General features: G+C 35.1%; 1 protein-coding gene across 1 annotated transcript in view; it reads right to left on the bottom strand.

Moving 5' to 3' along the window:
• Positions 1-21,713, bottom strand: part of LOC150098382 (FAD-dependent oxidoreductase domain-containing protein 1-like) — a 112,432-nt gene that overhangs the window by 67,686 nt on the left and 23,033 nt on the right. The window contains exon 4 of the mRNA XM_090405122.1: positions 10,381-10,475. Within this exon, the coding sequence (XP_090261248.1) occupies positions 10,381-10,475 (95 nt within the window). The remainder of the gene's footprint in view (positions 1-10,380; positions 10,476-21,713) is intronic.

Below are 21,713 nucleotides of genomic sequence, written 5' to 3'. Positions count from 1 at the left end.
TCTGCTCACATATTCCTAATGCTAACACTGTCAAGTTCTTTCCTAATATTCTCATTTTTAATATGATTCTGCCATTGATGCCTTCTGCCCACTCACCTAATCTTTGCAACAGCTTTCATTTGTCAACTCAAGTCTTTGATCAAGTGTTTTATTTCTACCCCAACTCTCAGATCCATACATTAAAATTGGTTTGAACATTGTCTTATATACAATTAAGTTTAGTGGTTTTGACTGATTTCTCTCCTATTCCATATAAATTTATTCAGTTGACTTCCTATATACCAACTTTCCTAATTCTGTTGTCTATTTTCATATTTCATTTGCCACTTTCACTAAATATTGTGCCTAAACAGCTGAAATGTTTTTATGTGTTCTGCAGTTGAAGTCAGCTAGCCTGACTTCAACATTCAGGATGCTGACGTTTTCACAATGTTTCTGCTTATTTTCATAGTTGTTGTCATCTTTTTATTGCTGATATTCATACCAAATTTATCAACAGCAGTTATTCAATTTACTTGGGAAATCCTTCAGACTTCTGCTGGATTTATTTAAGGCTATTTGCATAAAGCCAAGAGCTCAAGATTAATATCTCAAATTTTGATATCAGGCCTAATGCCATTTCCTTTATAATGCAATTCATATAGGTGATGAATAATGGTGAAGATAATTCGCACTCTTATTTGCACCAGATTTTACATCAAACCATCTTCCTACATACCTCCTTCAAATATAAATGCTGATTTACGACTAAAATATAGATGGGTATTGCTCAATATATTGTCCCATCCACCAGAAACAATTGTAACAATCTGAACAGCTTTTCTCTTGGCATCTTGTCATATGCCTTTTCCAGATCTACAAAACTTAAATACACATCAGTTATATTCTCATATTTCTCACCTATTTGTGTTAAAGTGAAAATCTGATCCAGACAACATGCATTTGTTCTTCTTCACAGTTCTCTTCAGTAATTTTTCCTAGTGTCTTCTTAAGTATGCTTGCATAAATCAAATCTGAAGAACTCAGATAAATTTCTAGGTAATTCTCGTTCATTTTATTTCCCCTTTTTATAGATATTAATTCGTTATTTGAGATCTACTCCAAATATCTAGAATTTGACCTTTCTGATCAGATGGGCCTTCTGAATATACAGAGTGGCCACTTGACAGTAGCTATACTGCATAAATTCAGAAGGCCTGGTCAGAAGAAAACCTCCCCAGATCAAAGTTAATTAAGTCTATTAAAAAAAAATTTTAAAAACATTAGGCATAACAAGTTCATTGATTAAAAAAAAAAAGGGGGGGTACAATTTCATCAATGTCTATTTTATTCTGTATTAACTAGTTGTTGAAAAAAGATTAACAGAATCTGAGATTTCTATTTATCCTATTCAGATATTCCTGAAAAGCTGCTTTTAATAACTGAATTCTTTATGACAGTGAAAAACCCACAAGTGTTTTGAGCTATTCTCATGCATAAAAAATAACATACGAATAAAGCATAATGGCAAGCAAAAAAGCAACTGCTTTGTATTTATGTACTAGGTTATCTATGTCAATACTGCACTTTTTTTTTTTTCTTAACTCCAGTTATCAATAAGCAAATAACTAGCATTGAACCAGGCAAAGGTAATGTCCTTATTTGGAAGAAAGCTGCAATCATAAAACGTTTCTTGAAAGAAAGATATTGGTGCACTTAATGACAAACCAAACTAAAGTAGAGGAATTATTATTATTATACAAGTTTCTTCAATGGATTCAGAAGATTCATTGCAAGAGATTCCACACTGACCTTCATACAGATAATACTTACCATACTTCTCCTGAAACTCATTCAGTCACTCACTCTCTGTCAGGGAGCTCAACTACTTCTGGCAATCCATTTCACTCATTATAGAGGGAAAATAGAAAGTTAGTAATAATGTAAACTTATCATAGTATCCTGTACACTCCCTGAGAGTACATATCAGGAATTTGATCATAATAAATAAAAAGTGAAAGAGTAAAAAATTATATAAATAGCAATTAGGATGTGCACTTGGCTGACACTTCCATTGATTTGTAGCTTCTCAGAAATATGATGCAACTGTTTACAAGAAATATGGTGAAGATGTTTAATAAGGAGCATTTTTAAAGAGAACAAAGAAAGTTCAAACAAGTAGTTTAATACTTACAGAATATGTGTAAAACTCTAAAAATTAGTAAGCATTAATTTATTAATTAATTAATTTAATATTAATTTATTAAGATGGATTAAATTAATATTAATTTAATTAATTTATTATTTCTATTTAATGAAAAGTTTGTGTAAATGTGTTCAGTAAAGAAAACTAAATATCATATTCTGAAAACCAACAACAAAAAAAAATTTTAGTGGGAGCTTAAGCTACTTTTTCTATGAATTGACTTGGTATGTACCATTCAGAAGTGACATATACAAGTTACTTGTGACAAAGGTGGCTAAATATATATATATACATACAGTAGATACTGATTCATGACTGGTTGCTTTATGACCCTGGCATACAAGTGATTAAAATTTTTCATTACGAACACATGAAAGGCCAGATGAAGAGAAGTGATTGGGATGAATATTTTTCTACCATAACTAAGAAAAAACATCTTAATTAGTATTAATAATTTCTAATAACAATCAACATGGTTTGTTTTTTTATCCAATAATTGAGATTTACATCACAAGATTTTGCACACGTTTGCATTTTAAACAAACCCATCACTGATTGTTGTGCCAAGATCACTGCACAGGTGGAGAGGGAAAGCCATGGTTAAAGTGAACTGTTTTAACTTGTTTTGCTCTTCATTTATTGTCAATTTAGTTTAAAATTATTTATTATTATTATTATGGTGTAGTACATATTTATGCCCTCAACAATGTCCAGAAAAAGGAAAAATGAACTGGAGAATACAAAACCCTTTAGTATTTATATTCTCAAATTCGCTCAAATTCCAGAAGCAGAAAGTATTAACATCAGAGGAGAAAGATAAAATTTTTATGCCTTAAGGAATCCAGAATTCATGAACGTATTCCAACTTTCAATTGTCCCATTCTATGTTACTTTCTTTTTATATGGTGAAGTTTATTTTAGGATGCTGGCTGTTGAGATATGCTAATAATGTATCCAACTATCTTGCTAAATAACAATTGTCTCCCCTTTCTAGATACACTAGTGACAAGGCTTCCTGATGCCTTATCCTTTTTCATTTACAGAAACACAGGAAGGTATTTACATAAACAATCAAAACCAACACCCACAGTATTTGTTCAAATGACACAGCCCTTGAAACTGACCACAGGAACCTTTAGTCTGTTTGCAACAACATTATACAGCCTGTATAAAATAGATAACATACTACATGCACTCCCCATCCCTTCTGCAACCAACACACACGGGATCACAGTAAAACTATCCCCATCCCACATATTAAGGACACATCAGAAAAGATATCTAATGTTCTCTACAAATATGATCTCCATACCACTTTTAAACCACTCAAGAAACTAGCCATCTTCATCTGCTCTCCTAAAGATCCACTTCATTCTCTTGCATATCCCGGAGTGTATAAAGTTCCTTGCACCTGCCATTTGGCCTACTTTGAGCAGATTGTTAGGTCAGTTAACATTCACCTTGAAGAACACAAAAATTGCATCCATGATCATTTTTGTGGCAAGTCAGGATGAGCAGACCATGCTTTGGATACTCCTCATATAGGATTAAATGGAGTCAGACACTGGAATTACACAGAAGTCACTGCAGGTCTGAAAGACTATTTTTAAAATCATCTACTATGAAACACTATCCTAACCTCAACAAGTATGGCTGCATTAATTTACAAGAGATCTGGGAGACATCATTCTGAGACCAGATAGCCTAACTTCAACAAATCAACTTTATGGTTATCTGGCCCATAGGGATGCCATGTTAGTTACAGCTTGAATTGTTTCTAATGATTTAGTTTAATGCCTGTGTCACAGTTATAATTTGTGCTCTGAAGATGTGGAGATGGAAAACCAAAAAATATTAGAAAGTTCGATAAATTAATTTATATTTCCTCTCTTGATCTTTTTTATACTGTGAAGTGCTATTATGAATGAAATAAAATCTTCATCATCAAATTCCTGCCATGTACCCTCAAGGGGTGTACAGGATATGATAGTACTACATGAAAAAAATTACATCATTACTAACTTCCTATCTACAATTTTCTTCCAAATCAGTCTGTTACTTGTCAAGACTCCAACATTATCAGTTCTTATATTTCTATCGTATAAGGCACTTTGTACCATATCAATCCACCTATATCTTGGTCTTCCTCTGGGTCGTTTTGATGCCAACCTGGCAGAGAACACTTGTTTTGCTAATCTTTCCTCTCCCATTCTATTTAAGTGACCATACCATCTGAGATTAGCTCTGCTAACGCATTCCTGGATGCTGACAATGTCAAGTTCTTTCCTAATATCCTCGTTTTTAATATGATATTGCCATTGATGCCATCTGTTCATGACTCTAATCTTTCTCAGGACTCTCATATCTGCGGTCTCTAGTCTTTGGTCAAGTGTTTTACTTCTGACCCAGCTCTCAGATCCATAAGTTAAAATTGGTTTGAACACTGTCTTGTATACAGCTAATTTAGTGTTCCGACTAATTTCTCTCTTATTCCATATGAATTTATTCAATTGACTTCCTACCATACCAGCTTTGCTGATTCTGTTGTCTATTTCTATATTTAATTTACCATCTTCAGTAAAAATCGTGCCTAAGTAGCTGAAATGTTTCACTTGTTCCACAGGTTCTCCATTCACAACACAGTTAACATTTTCAATGATTCTGCCTATTTTCATTGTCTTTTTATTGCTGACCTTCATACCATATCTATTACAAAAGTTACTCAATTTAGTCAGAGAATCCTGCAGACTTGTAGCGGATTTATTTAGAAGTATAACATCATCCGCATAAAGCAAAGAGCTGACGTTAACTTCTCCAATTTTGATATCATGTTTAATACCACTTTCCTGCATAATGTGATCCATATAGATAATGAATAACAGAGGGGATAATGTACATCCTTGTCTCACACCAGATTTAACATTAAATAATCTTCCTGTACTTCCTTCAATTCTAACTGCTGACTTGCAACTCAAATAAAGACTAAGTATTGCTTGATATAATGCCCCATTGACACCATATAACTGTAGTGTATTGAATAGCTTCTCTCCTGGCACCTTGTCATATGCCTTTTCCAAATTGACAAAACTTAAATACAGATCTTTGTTATATTACCATGCTTTCTCAACTATTTGTCAAAAAGTGAAGATCTGATCCTGACAGCCTCTATTTGACCTGAATCCAGCTTGTTCTTCACCAAGCTTTTCTTCCACAATTCTTCTGAACCGTTTCTCAAGTATACTTGCATAGATCTTGCCAGGAACACTCGGTAGGGAAATACCTCTGCAATTCTCACATGCAGTTTTATTTCCCTTTTTATATATGGGTACTATGAGAGCACTACTCCAATCATCAGGAATTCCTCCCTCTGTCCAGGCTTTCTGAACTATGCAGTGCAGCTACTGTAAGACTCTTATACCACCATACTTCAGCATTTCTGGTCGAATATCATCTACTCCTGCTGCCTTTCCGCATTTCAAGCCTTTGATGGCTTTTTCTACTTCAAGTATGGATATGTATTCCTGACTGCATGCCTGGTCAGTGTTTTTTACCACTGTGCTGTCACAACTGCCTGTTTCATTTAGCAGTTTTTCAAAGTAATTACTCCATACTTCAAGGATATCTTTTTCTCCAGTTTTCATGTCACCTTTATCATTTCTAACTCCTTTTATAGCACTCTTTCCTCCATTCCTAAGCTTCTTCAACACCAGAATATTTTGCCACCTTCTTGATATTTATTTTTTATATTCTTGCCAAAGTCCTCCCATGACTCATGTTTAGCTAGTTTTACACAGTGTTTAGCATTCTTGCATTTGTCTCTGTATTCTCCAAGAGCACAAGCTGACTTATTTTACAGGAACTTTTGATATGCTTTCTTCTTTACCCTCACTGCCTCTTTAACTTCCTGTGTCCACCAGGGAGTTCTGATTTTTTTATCCTTGTAGACAACCTCACCACATGCCTCTCTGGCAGAATCAATCAATGTTTTCTTCAGAGTTTGCCACTGAATCTCCAAGGTTTGATTCCTGTACTCAAACTCTTTCATTTTTTCTTCAATAATCTTTGTGTATTTTAGTCTGCAGTTCACATCTGAGAGCTGCTCAACTTTTATTCGCATTAAAACTTTCTTATATGTTATTCTTTTCTATATGAAATTCAATTTTATCCTGCTCAAGACTAAATAGTGATCGCTTCCAATTTCAAATCCTCTGTATACTCTGGGTCCTTCATCAGGGAGAAAACATCACTATCAACAATAACATAGTCAATGAGACTTTTCTTATTCCTAGCCTCTTCTCTCCATGTGAATTTGTGCACATTTTTATGTCGGAACATGGTGTTAGTAATAACCAGTCCATGTCCTGAGCAGAAATCCAACAGTTATTTGCCATTATTATTAGTTTGCTCTTTTCTCCAAATTTTCCCAAAATATTTTTGTATATCTCACAATCATTTCCTACTCTGCTATTTTGATCCCCAACAAAGACCAACTTTTCCTTTTACATTGTGTCAGTTGCTTTTTCTAAAGCCTCAAAAAAATTCCTCCACTTCTACCTTAGTAGAACCTTCTGTGGGACCATAGGCACAAATAAGTCTCATTGTCCAGTTCTCCATTCTCATATTTGCCCACATTACTCTACTTGAGACTGACTGACATTCAAGAAGATTAGCCCCTCGTATTTTGTGTTGAATACTATGGCTACTCCTCCTTTTCCTTGATTGTCATTGCCTGAATATAACATTTTGTATTTATTGCTCAGAAAGATCTCACCAGTTTTTGTCTTTTTTGTTTCAGTCACCCCTATTATGTCGATCTGGTACTTATCTAATTCCTCAGCTAGCTCCATTTCTTTGCCATTCAGTTAAAGATCGTTATTATGTTGATAATAACGTTCTTTAACTCTGGTGATGTTGAGTTGGGGTTTGTTTTCAGATTTGTTCCAGTAGCTGACTTTTCGCTGTTTGCCCTGTTCCCTGACAAAAACAACGGGGGCCTTCTTTAACCAGGCGATGCCCCAGCCGGCATGAAATGTTATCATGTCATACCATCATTTTTTATTTTGGTTTAACCAATAAGAATACAATTTGGTCGGCTAAATCCCAAATTGCCAGCCCATCCTCGTTCGTTCGGTATCCAAGTAGATACCCAACAGGGTGCACCACGAGAAGGTGAGGATTGGACATGAGGACAGAAGCCCTGGTCGGTTCTCTGCATTCCTTTAAAGGCTATGTGGAGGTCTCCTCTCAATTATACAGCTTTGACCCTTAAACACCCCTGAAATAAAATCTTAATACTAATAATTTTAAAGATGTTTTATAATAAACATAATTGATTTTAAATTTTATGTGAAGTAACCAAGTTGTAAATAGCTTAATGAGATTTGTAAATGCATTAAATAAATTTTTTTTAATTAATATGCAAAACATTTGAAAACATAACTGATACATATGGAATACTTCATTCTCTTATATTTAGATATATTTAAATTAAATATCCAGTATACATATAAATAAAATGCAGTGAAATACAGACACAGTAAAAGAAAACAAATATTGAAAGGAACAAAAAATGTTTTTAAGTTTTCTCTGAATAAAAAAAGGGGGGAGGGTCAGTCAACTCTCTATGGTGAACACAGTACCCAAGGAATAGCTTACATAGTGAATTTTCATTTGCAAGGTGTATTAAGAACAAGGATGCAGAGTTTGTGGCCTAGATAAAGAGTCCACAAATCATCAGTGTCAATGAGAGATATAGTTAATGAAGGATGATATATACATGAGAATAGAATGTGGTTATAGAATTTTTCCAAATAATAGAAAGGATAAAATAGGGGTGAGGTATTAGTTATGATTTCAGAAGTTGTTTCCCCCTCGATGTGGAACTTAGTATTAGTCATAATGGCTCTTATGCCATCTGATGTGTGGTTTAGGTAACCATGAATTTTAGATTATTTAGTGGGAATGCTGCTACAAGTCAGAGAAATGTAGAGAGGAAATGATTCTGTTTCCCCCTCAATGTGGAACTTAGTATTAGTCATAATGGCTCTTATGCCATCTGATGTGTGGTTTAGGTAACCATGAATTTTAGATTATTTAGTGGGAATGCTGCTACAAGTCAGAGAAATGTAGAGAGGAAATGATTCTGAAATGTTCAGACAGATGAAATTAGTTGAAGTGATAATAATGGGTGACTTTAAAAGACTGAATTCCTTAAGCTAATTAGGAACGAATTATTTATGCAACATATAGTTAAAGCAGCACAATGCGATACAATCACTGGATTTAATATCATCTTATGCAGTGATAAGTGACTGGGCAGATACAAACTTCATATAACTAAAGAGAGGTGTAGAATTACATAGCAGGCAACTATGATAAATTAAGAAAAGAAATGGACAATGTGCAGTGGCTTGATCAAGAGAGAGAAAAATCAGCAGTGCCTGGGTCTAAATCTTAGGAATACAATCTGACATTACTTATGGCAATGCCATAAGTAATGTCAGATTTTTATTTTATCTTCCTAAAGTTAGGAAGATAGAATAAAGTAGGAGTGAAATGGATGAATCATGGAATTATACAAGAGCATTCTAAGAAGATGCTATGGAGGAGATATAAAGAACAGGGTACCTTCAGCAGCACGAGTATAAGGTGCAGACTAAGAAGGTGATGTGTATAGCGCAAGAAGAAACTAGCATATGTAAGAAAAATGAAAAGGAGACTTTTTACATGGAGGGGTGAGGTAGTGAGTGCTCCAACAATGAATGTCTTCATGTCAAAATATGATAGTTATTGTAGTAAGTTTTCAGCCTCCTGCAATGATTCTTCAGGCAACACCATGGAAGTCTGGAAGTAACACTAATATTAAACAGTATTAGTACTGCAAGATTCGGGATAAGACTTTTTTGTAATATTATAGTGAACGTAGAAGACTATTATAGCAGTGTTCTATATGGTGACCAGCTGATTAATTACTTGCTTAGATTTGGAAAGCAACTAAGGCTATGAAGAGAGAGAGAGTATATTATGGCTATAAACTCTGTTATGTTCTTTGGCCAATTTATATGTTATAGTGTATGAAAAATCCCAATACACATCATCTTCTTATGAGAATTCCCTATAATGAAAGTTAACTGCACATAATCAGTAAATCCCTCCTGCAATGGGAAAGTTACAGGCTGTTTTTCATTCATTCATTCAACCAGTAAATCCAATATAGTAATAGCAAATACTGCATTTGACGGCGTATAAGACGCGCTTTTTTCCTTTGAAAATAGGTCTGAAAATCAAGGTGCGTCTTATACGGCAATACTCAGTTTTTTTATTACTTTCATTTCTGGAAATTTTCAACAAAATTGCCGCCGCTATTGATTTTTAAAAGGAAAACTGCTTAAAGGAGTGTTTGTACATGTTCACGCAAAAGGCAGGATGGATGGAGGAGGAATAAAGTTATGGATAGATAAAATTTGGTCTAGGCGCCCTGGCAAACTGTTGAAGAAGCCTGCACTGCTAGTATGGGATCAGTTTCATTCTCACAGAACAGAAAATGTTAAAAATAAACTCAAGGAATTGAAAACTCAGTTAGCTGTAATTCCAGGAGGTCTGACTAGTCAACTTCAACCTTTAGATGTCTGTATTAATAAACTATTTAAAGGATTTATGAAGGAGAAGTGGAACAGCTGGATGCAGTCTTCAGATTTTGAGGTTATGCCATCATGAAGAACGAAGAGGCCTAGCATTTCGCAAGTTTGTGAGTGGGTCAAAGCTTCATGGGATACTGTGAAAACTGAGACAATGGTTAAGTCATTTAAGAAGTGTGGCATTAATAATGCACTGGATGGTACAGAGGGCAATTTGTTATATGAGGACTAAGATTCTGATTTTGAAGAGGTTTCAAGTGTCTCTTCATTTAGCTCTGGAGATGAATTTCTGGGTTTTGACGAAGAAGATTAAAAGGAAAGGTGGGTACTCTTTTCCTAGTTAGATTAGGTATTTGTTGAAAGTAGACCTACTTATTACTATAAATTCATTATACTATTCAGTGATAAAGTTTTTTTTCCTAAAAAATGTGTACAAAAAAGGGTGTGTGTCTCATACGCCGGCAAATACGGTAACTATCATGATCTACTAACATTCCGTGTTAGTAAATTCTTTCATAATAGTTATTTTCAATTTTCTCTTTCTGAGCACATTCTTACCATGTGATCCCATAGCTACACCATCTGTATTAATCCATGGAAATTTTTCTTTTAATTTTGCTGCAGTCAACAGTTCCAATTTGGCTCCTAGTTCTCTAGAGAGTAAAAATAAAGCTATTAATAATTTAAACGGATTCAATTTACTTTAGGTTAAGTTTACTAATAAAATGCACCTAAAAATAGTATTAGAAAACTGTGAAAGTTCTGAATCAAAAGATTCTGGTGCAGATAGCAAATGGGCTTCTCAATCACTAAGTATTGACAGTAGTCTGATTCTGAATAGTCAAACTCATTTCAACATTCATGAAATCATCAATACCCAGCGCTGTGTAAGTAAACCTTATGGCAATTTTTTAAATGCATAACATGAAAATATTAACAAGGTAATCTTTATCCTATCTTCCTTTACATGTCAGGCCTAATGAACCATTATGGCCAAGTAACTCTGCTTCTTATAAATCTAATTTAAAAGATGATTTATAAAATGTGTGTGGAGTAGTTACAGAGAAGTAATTATATCTTCAGAGTCTGTTATATCCATCAATGTATGCAATCTCTAACTAGTCTCTAAATTTGTCTATTTTGCAAAGGGAGGAGTTCAAACATGGTTCACCTATTTGAACTCCTTATGTTCACCTGTTTGAACACAGAAACCCAGGGTTTCTGTGAAGGGGAATTTGAACCTAGATCTTTCCAACTAAATGTTGACATTATTATTATGTTACAGAGATAAATTAAGGCATATATTTTAAGTCATATGATATTTAGCTAGTCCACAGAAGCTCAACATCCAGTTCTTACTATACAAGTTATCCAACTTTAATGACTAATTACATGCAGCTAGCATATCTCAAGTGACCAGTTTGTAGGCATGAGCTAGATGCTGATTAAATGGCCAGATATTGTGCAAGTTACTCTGAGAATGCATGTGCACATACACAATTACTTATAGTAATTTATCTGTTATTTATTTGTCTAATTTTGCATAATTTATTACTGCTTCCAATTACAGGTATTCATAATCAGTACTATTTACAGCTGTGATGAGACTGTAGATCTTGTATCAGTTACAAGATTATGATATTTAGATCTGGTGTAGATCTAAGTATCATATATAATTACAACTGCAAGACCTACCATCTTGCAGCTGTAAGCAGCACAGTTATTACTAACACACTGCTAGCTCGGTTTTGAATTGGTTGGCCAATTCAAACCTGTTGGTTAGTGTATCAGCTTTCCAACCAACAGGTTGCATGCAGGTTTGAATCCTGCTGTGGGCATGAATGTTTGTGATTGTCTTTAGGTGGGAGATGAATTTCATCGTCAGGTGTGAGACCACCATCCTGCTTATGCTTACTGGAGGTGATGATCTCATGCCAGACAAGTTTCAGGTTTGATCTCTAGAGCAGAGTTTACAGACTATGTAAAAAAATAAATGAAAAAAATACAAAAAATATATAAAATTATTAAAAATTTATTAAAAAATTCTTAGTCCATCCACAGTATGAATGTACTTTAGGTTTATAGAAGCCTTTCATGAGTGGGAGTCACATAAAAACATGAATTAGAAACTTACATGGAATTAGACAAATTACAGATGAACAATCAAAGTAACATGGAGTTCATTTCAGCATTTTTTTTGTCTAACATCATACCAAGAAGTTTCCTACACTGCTAAAATTAAAAATGCAAATGGGAAAATTATCTATGTCAGCTGTCTAAATACATTTTGAAGAGATCAACCATTCTGTTCCCATTAACACATTTATAGCTGAGCAATTACTTATTTAATAATTGTAAACAATTGATATTATATTCTAAACAAAAAAGGCTTCATGTGAAACTTTATTTAAAAAGAAATGACAGTTTAACAAGGTGTTATTAATAAGGAATACAATACTCTGCACCCCACTCTACAATTTGATAAACCTTGTTCTATGCAAACAATTAAGCTTCTATAACATACCTTTTATTAAACTCTTAAATATCAACTTCTCTCATAAGCTTATCAGTTTTAATCCTAGCAAAAGTCAATTCCACCTTATCTCTCACACAAGAGCTTTCTTCACATAGCTTTGATGCTTTATGGCAGGGATGGCCAACCTATGGCACCTATTGAGTTTTAGACCAACTTTGTCTAAAACTCAATGAGTCCAAATTCTGTATATAATAAGAATCGAAAAAAAAAAAAAAAATAAATAAATGTTTACTACTTGTACTTGTCATTTATTTTAACTAATAATGCTCTGTTTATTATTAAACAATTCTAATACACATAATATTGAATTTGGATTTAGAAAATATTTACACTTATTTCACTTTTTATATTTCAATACATTCACAATTAACAATTTAAAAAAGTTTATTGCTCGGGACTAACATTATTTAAAATTTATATTAAATTTGTTTTACTGACATTTAAAATTTAAGTTAACAAAATGAAGTATATATGTGTGTCACATGTGAGATGGCAGTTGGTAGCTACAATTTTTATTCTTTCAGTTTACATGCTGTGTATGTATATATATATATATATATATATATATATATATATATATATATATATATATATGAAAGAATGATCATTAACTCGATTAACATACATATTTTTATGAAGAACTAGAACCGAGATTTAATTAAAAAGGTTTTAATATAAAAACACTACTAGTTTCGGCCTATAACAGCCTTCATCAGGTGACATTATAAAAGAAAGAAAAAAGAAAAAACACTAAACACTGAAGGTTAAAAGACTATGAACAACATAGAGAGTCTCTATACATAATTAGCATGAAAATGTTGTAGTTGTATTTAAAGCTGTTCTTTCGTTTGTTGCATTGTTGGGAGAGAGTGCGTGCTTGCAGCATCACGTGAACGCCAGTACATGATTACAGCTGAATGACTATCTGGGAGGTTGTGGCTCAAGTTATTTAGATGAACAGGATTGAAGATGATTTCTCTAGATTCCACAATTTTTCTCTCTAGTTCAACATTGCAACGAAAGATGTTAGTAGATTTTCTAAGAAGAGATAGCCTTGGTTTCAAAATCCTCTAAGTAAATATTTGCGAGTACAGGGGATAAAGGATTACCCATAGCCAGTCCATGTTTTGTTTGTATATATTATCTCTTCCTTTATTTTAACACCTAAAGTTTGGAAACGCTATGTAGATGATGTCTTCATTATTTGGAGCCATGGACATGAATCCCTTATGGTTTTCCTCAAACATCTCAATAGCCGACATCAAAGTATTAAGTTTACTGCCACGCTTGAAACGGATAATTCCTTGCCTTTTCTTGATGTCAAACTGACTCGCTCTTCTGGTAAACTCAAAATATCGATATATAGAAAGCCCACACATACCAACAGATATCTGCATAGTCCCATCATTTCCCTCCTCATATGCTTGGAATAATTTCCACCTTGGGACATAGAGCCCATTCTCTCCTGTATGACCCAAATGAACTTCTTACAGAAATAAACCATCTGAAAACTTCTTTCGAAGTTAATGGATATTCCAAGAGAATCATTGAAAAATTCCTTCTTAATCCTCCTAGACATCACTCAAAAGAAACAAATAGATTCAAAAGCAATATATCTATTCCTTACATAAGTACAGTTTCCCATATATTAGCAAAAGTTCTAAGAAAATACAATATCAGAACCTTGTTCACTCCACTTCCAAAGATCAGTTTCTTAATAAGCCACCCAAAACCTTGTCATCATCAACTCAAATACTCTGGTGTATATAAAATATTGTGTGATTGTGATATTCCTTATTTTGGACAGACAGACAAATCTGTCGAATTGCATATGGAAGAACACATGAGGGACATTACTTACAAGAGACAGCGAGCATTATCAAGTCATATCCTTTTCTCAGCTAATCCTAATGATGAAAACCAAAGTCAAAGTCTGCTGGGAAAAATATACTAACATCTTCTGTTGCAATGATGAACTAGAGAGAAAAATTGTGGAATCTAGAGAAATCATCTTCAATCCTGTTCATCTAAATAATAACTTGAGCTACAACCTCCCAGATAGTCATTCAGCTGTAATCATGTACTGGCATTCACGGGATGCTGCAAGCATGCGCTCTCCCAACAATGCAACAAACGAAAGAACAGCTTTAAATACAACTACGACGTATTCATGCTAATTATGTATAGAGACTCTCCATGTTGTTCATAGTCTTTTAACCTTCAGTGTTTAGTGTTTTTTCTTTCTTTTATAATGTCACCTGATGAAGGCTGTTACAGGCCGAAACTAGTAGTGTTTTTATATTAAAACCTTTTTACTTAAATCTCGGTTCCAGTCATACAATTCTTCATAAATATATATATATATATATAAACTTCATTTTTTTTTTTTTAAATATTTGAAGACTAAAAATGTTATAAAAATAAATTACAATAATTGCTAAACTTTCATTATAATAAATATATAAAGGGAGCCTGTGTAGCTCAGTAGAAGTGGCGTTTGCACTCTACAGCGCTTGACCGCACGAAGAAAGGGTTTGGTGGTTCAAATCTAGTCGCCGACTAGAGGAAATTTTTCTAAGCCTTTTTTCGACCGGTTCCCGAGTTAGTCGATCTCTGGCATGGGCAAGCGGGTTTTTCCTCCCGGAAACTCGGGTTTTTCGTCCCGTAAACTCAAGAAAATCGACCGCAGAACCCACATTATTTTCAGACATTAAATATATTGTGTTAAGGTTAGGGACCACGAGATGGCGGCACATTTGAGCCGTCTCTCTTCACTGTGTACCGGTTAATTAGTGATAGCCTTGGGCCATCTATCTCCGATTGGTACCAGTGGAGATTGAACTGCCCACTCAGTCTCCAAAAGTTAGATAGGGCTAAATGGCCTCGCCTACTCCCGTATACGGGAATAAAAAGGCGTTAGCTGATTTTTTTTTTTTTTTTTAAATATATAAATAATATATTTATTATAATGAAATAAAGAAAATTAACACCTTTCAGCAATTTTGTCTATGTTTGAGCACACAAAAGGAAAATTTTTAGTGGTTTATACACATATCACTATGGTCAAATGCTTTATAATAAATTGTTTTGTTTTCATCATATAATTCTTTCTTAAGTATCGCTAAACAGTTTTAAGATTAGCTTATTGTGACAAGTTTAGCTTATTTAATTAAGATTAGCTTATTTGTGGTGCATTTGTTTCCTAGTTTTGAAATGATCTGAAAAACCAAGGCCTCCATTCTAAATTTTTATGCAGCATTTAAGTAAAATGTAGTTTCATTTATAAAAAAAAAAAAAAAAATGGAGTGCAATCAATAAACACTATGATTATGGAAAACAGTATAATTAAAATTTATTTCATTAATAAAAATTTACTTACAAATGAAAACCACTGATGATTGAATTATTTTCAAAAATAAATTTTTTAGTTTATCAAATAAAATAATTGTAAATTTTTAGACTTGAACTCAGACTTGATATCTAGGCTATACTCAGCCTCCATGAGTCTCAAAACATTAAGTCTTCCCAAGCTCTAGCTGGACATGTTAAAACAAGAGCAACAGCTGCCCAAGATCCCTTTTTCAATAAAACTGCAAACACACTGCTTCTCCTCTTCCTCTCTTTTTTCCATCTACTTCTATCCTCTGGAACAGCCTTCCTCATGAAAAATGTCAATAGATTTCTTCTTTGTCAGCCCTTACCTACACTTCACATATAGTACTGATGTACAACAGGTTTGTTGGTTCTTCTTGCCTCTCATGTATTGGATCAACATTAAAAATAAAAAATAATAATAATAAATAAAAAACGCAGAAATGCTCAAATGACAAAGTATAAAAGTTTTCCATCCACACCTAATTCATAAGATTGAGTTGAGAGGTCAAATTCCAGATAACTAAAGTACGGCTCTCCTAGTATTTAAAAGAGGAAAATAAAATAATGTGAGCACAGAGAAATTTCATTACTAAGTGTTTCTGGTAAGATTTATGCAAGTTACTCGAAAAGTGGATAATGGTGAAAAACAAGTTGGCTCAGGCCAAACAAGAATTGTCAGATTTTTACTTTAAGACAAACAGTTGAAAAATTATGAGAACATAACAGAGTTGCAGTGAAGCATCAACTGAATTCTCAATGGAGAATCTAGGAAATGAGTTGAATTTTCTAGCTATAAAAAAGAAGATAATAAATATATATATAATAATAAATAAATAAATAATTTATGCCTCCGTAGCGCAATTGGAAGAACGACAGTATATTGCGCCCTTTGATTGGAATAGGCTTAAGTTCAATTCTCGTCGTGATGGGAGGAATCTTTATCTGGACGATTTCAATTGAAGGTGAGTTAGCCGATCTCATACAGAGGTAGCAGAGTTTTTTCTCCCAGACACTCGAGTTTTTCATCCTGCATACAGACAAATCAGCCATTCAGAACACACGCAATTTACAGACAAAAAATACTAGTTGTTGTGGTGGTGGAGGTGAGTAGTAGATGGCATTGATGGAGATGATTCGTAGTAGAGGTTCGATGTAGTGGTTAAGACAGTTGTAAGTGTCCTCCCGCGATGGGTCTTCGAACTCCTTGGAGGTGTCAGGAATAATAATAATATGGAAATAGCTAATACATTCGACTCTTACAAACAATGTTATAACAAATTCACTATAATAAACTACCGGTTTCGGGGTGTCGAGGCTAGCTGGTGAACGGACGTGCTATCGGAGAGCTCCTGAAAGATTTGTGTTTTTTGTTGATTTATTGATGTTTTGGATTCAATTTAATGGACTTAAGTGTGTAATTTTGGTATATTATTGGAGCTTTATTAGCGTGGTTAGTGTACTAAAGTGTTTTATAACATAATCTATGTCGGGAAGTCGCCGATAGATGAATTCGTAATGTGTAGTGTTCATGCAAGCTCCAGATAAGATAAGTATCATTTTCAGTTATCGATACAAATTACTTAATATTGTGTAGTTTTGTTTTGTTCGCCTTGCGTATTTTAGTGCGTCTATTTTTGGTGTGTTATAACGTATAATTTGACAAAACACGTTGCAAATAAGCATGGCACCTGTGCGAAGGAAAATGGCGGCCAGTAATGAAGGTTCGCCATCGTTATCAAAGAACGGTAGCATAAAAGAAATGAGTCAGTGTACTAGCTGTGAAATGTACGCTTTGCGGAGTGCAGTCGGAGTGTGGTTAGATGATAATAAAGGATTGAATGTGTGTAGAAAATGTAGGGAGAATGAGGAATTGAAGTGTATTTCGGATCGTGAGTGTGATATTTTTGTCAACCTTCAGAATGAAGGAAATAGCGATATGACAAGAAACGGCAAGGTTGTACATGAAAATTGTGAGAGTGTGAATGTAGAAAGTGTGAATGATAGTATAAATGGTTTCTCAGAGAACAAAAAAGATGAGATAGATGCATTGAGTGAGATCGCGTTGTTGAATAGTGTGATAGAAAGAGCAAAACAGCAGCTAGAGTGCATGAACAAAAGTAGACTGAATGAACAAACCAATAATAAAAGGTATGACAGGAAAAATAGACGTATGAATGTGAGCATGAACAAAATGAAGGATAGAGTGCTGTATGGAGACTCGTTAGTACGAGGTGTGTTAGTAGAGGATTTGACAAAATCGTACCAACCTGGTGCGACCATAAAGGACGTAACTGAGTCTATTAGAGAGCAAAAGGAAAGGGTGAAAGAAATGATTGTTGTGGCAGGTACGAATGATTTGAAAGGAGATAAAATGGAAATGATAGAAGACCTGAATGAATTGTTTGAGGTAGCAAAAGAAAAGAGTGAGAGAGTTAGAATGATTAGTCTTTTGCCACGGTATGACAGTGAAATGTTTAAAAGGAGGGCTATAATTGCGAATGACTTTATGCATGGGTTATGTATGACGAGTGGTGTGGAATTTGTGGATGTGTGGAGTGAGTTTGATGGGCGAAAGGATCTATATAAGATGGATGGCTTGCATTTGAATGGTTACGGTGTAAGAAGACTTGAGAAAGTGTTGCTGAATGTAGTGGATGTGCAAATTCAGGGAAACTAGATTTGTTAAGGGGGGGGGTAGAGATACAGTCCTTATGGAGGCAGTTGAATGTAAGAATGAATATAATATGCCAGAGCAAATAAGGACAACAAATCTGAGTGGGATAGTTAATATAAGGCATCAAGGTAGGGTTGGGGCTAAGGGAGGTGTCTTAAATTCATGTGCACTAATACTAGGAGTATTAGGAACAAGAAGGAAGAGTTTTTGGCCATGGTTGGCACTTCCAGACCACAGGTTAAAGTATTAGTGAAACATGACTGACTGTAGATGATATAACTAGTGGGATTGAATGTGATGGGTATAGTGTGTTCAGGAATGACAGAGAGAATAAAATGGAGGGAGGAGTATTGTTGATGATAGCTGATGAGCTCCAGCCAAGGAGAATAGAAGTTGAATTGCAGGATAGAGAAAAGAGCACATTTGAGGCCATTTGGTGTGAGATTGTGGCTAGCAGAACTAAATATACAATTGGGTGCTGCTATAGACCAGGTGATGGAAAAGATGGTGGTGACAGTATGCACAAGCAAATAGAAGAAATGGGTGGAAGGAGGGTGATTATTATGGGAGATTTCAACTATGGTCGCATTGATTGGAGTGAGGAGAGGACACACGGGAGGACACACGGGAGAGGAAGGAACTGGATTTTATGCGGTTATTAAGGGATAACTATCTGCGACAGCATGTAATGGAAAATACTAGGGGTCAGAGAGTGCTTGGCCTAGTAATTACATCTGAGGATTTGGCTGTAACAAATATGACCACATTGCCACCAATCGGTGAGAGTGATCATAGGGTCTTAACTTGGGAGGTGGCTAAAGGTGTAGAATTTTCAATTAAGACAGGGTACATGTGGAATTATCGGGCTGGAAAGTATGACAAGCTTAGGAGTTTGATTGGTTCAGTGCCATGGCATGTACAACTGCAAGGACTAGAAGTTGATAGTGCATGGGAGGTAGTTAAGAAGTGCTTGTATGAAGCAATGGCTGACTGTATACCTAGAGTCCGAAAAATAAATCAAGTAGGGGTTAAATGGATGAATAACACCATTAAGCTTGAGTTGCAAAAAAAGAAACAACTATGGAGGGAATTTAAGGAGAAGGGTGACCAGTAGGCACATGAATGGTATAAAGCGCAGGCCAGAAGGGTGACGAGTGTGGTAAGAAAAGCAAAAAAGGATTACGAAAAAACATTGGCAATGCAGGCTAAAGAGAAACCTAAACAGTTTTTTAGATATGTAGCAAGTAAAAGGAAAAATGTACATGGCAGAATGATTTTAAAGAATGCCTATGGTAGGGAGGTAACTGAATCAGTTGAGATAGTTGAGTTACTGAGTGAGCACTTTGCAAGAATATATCATCCAGGTGGTGACATTGCAGAAACGAATAAACCAGTAGATTATACGGGAATTGTGGTTAATGAAGTGGAGGTGAGTAGTCTATTGCATAACCTCAATGTCAATACATCTGTGGGATTGGATGGTATACCAGCTCGTGTTGTACGAGAAGCAGCTAAAGAATTGTCAGTACCCTTGACCATTTTGTTTAATTTGAGTCTCGGGTCTGGGTTAGTCCCGAGCGGGTGGAAAGAGGGGAAAATAGTTCCACTGCATAAAGGTGGTTCTAAGACTGCTGTTATAAATTACCGACCAGTTAGTATATCAGGAATCATTGTCAAGGTCTTAGAGAAATTAGTCAAGAAAAGAATACAGGATTGGATAGATGAAAATGGGATATTGTATGGGAGACAACATGGTTTTGTGAAGGGTAGATCATGCCTCAGTAACTTGCTCACGTTTTATAACACAGTGACGGCTGAACTGGATAGGGGTAATGAGTTTACAGTGATACTACTGGACCTTGCCAAGGCCTTTGATAGGATACCACATGGAACCCTAATCAGTAAACTGGAGCAGATGGGTATAGATATAGGGTTGGTGAGATGGATAAGAGGGTGGTTGAAGGAGAGATATCAAAGAGTGGTTTATTCAGGAGTGGAGTCTAAAAGACGTCTTGTGACTAGTGGAGTGCCACAGGGCTCTGTTCTTGGACCACTGCTTTTCAATTTGTTCATCAATGATATTGGAAAGGATCTGAGAGGAAGTGTTCACTTGTTTGCTGATGATGCAAAGTTGGGTAGAGCAATTATGAGTGCACAGGATGTCAAAATTTTACAGGATGATTTGGATAGTTTGGAGGACTGGGCTAGGAAAAACGGATCTCAATTTAATGTGGCAAAGTATAAGGTTATGCACTTTGGAGTAAAAAGAATAGCAGCAGTATATCACATTGGTGGAACCATACTCCAGGAGATTGATGAGGCCAGGGATTTGGGAGTGTTGGTGGATAGGGAGTTGAAGTTTAGGGGGCACATTGCAAAAGTAATTAAAACAGCTCACCAAATCACTTGGCTTCTGAAAAATACTTTAACATGCATAGACGAACAAGTTGTTGTTCCTCTGTATCGAGCCTTGATAAGACCCCATCTGGACTTCTGTGCCCAGCTATGGGCACCAGGGTTTCTTCGTGATGGGGAGGAAGTGGAGAGGGTCCAGAGACGAGTGACCAAGATGATAGCAGGTGTGTGGAATGAACCTTATGAGAATAGGTTGAAGATTTGTGGGTTGCAGAAATTGGACGATAGGCAAAGGAGGGGTGATATGATTGAGACATTCAAATTACTGAAGGGTTTTTATAAGATTGATCCAGAAGATATTTTTGAAAATATGACTGGTGGTGGGAAGACTAGGGGCCATGCATGGAAGCTGGGCAAGAGCGTGGTTGACAAGGGTGTTAGAGCTAGGTTCTTTACTTGGAGAGTGGTAAATGAGTGGAATAAGCTTCCAGAGTCTGTTGTGGGTGCTACGACCGTGAATGAGTTCAAGGCAAGGTATGATAGATACTGTGTGAATGTTGAATAATTGTTCTTGACATGATGTTAGGGCCTCCCTCGATGAGTCTGTTGACTCCTTGGAGTTTCCCGGAACAATAATAATAATAATAATAATAATAATAATAATAATAATAAAAGTATCAATCAAGGTCTCATAGGTACAATGCTATGCTAAAACAAATTCACTATATTGACCTAATCCTGTGGTCCCTATGAGTTTGTTGTTATGAGAGTCAATTATATAATAAACAAAGCTTGTGAGGAGCCAGATAAATAAACTTATTTGAAATTAAACAGCAAAGGGCCAGAAAACTAAAACTAGCCGTATACAAGACAATTTAATCAATTTTAACTTATACAATAGCAATGGGCCGGAAATAAAACAGCTAAAAAATCAATTTAGTAAACAGATGC

This window comes from Typopeltis vanoorti, chromosome 15, assembly GCF_054136105.1.
Source record: "Typopeltis vanoorti isolate ZY-2024b chromosome 15, IOZ_Tvanoo_1.0, whole genome shotgun sequence".
NCBI classification, from domain to species: Eukaryota; Metazoa; Arthropoda; class Arachnida; order Uropygi; family Thelyphonidae; genus Typopeltis; species Typopeltis vanoorti.
This window is presented reverse-complemented; position numbering and strand designations above follow the sequence as displayed.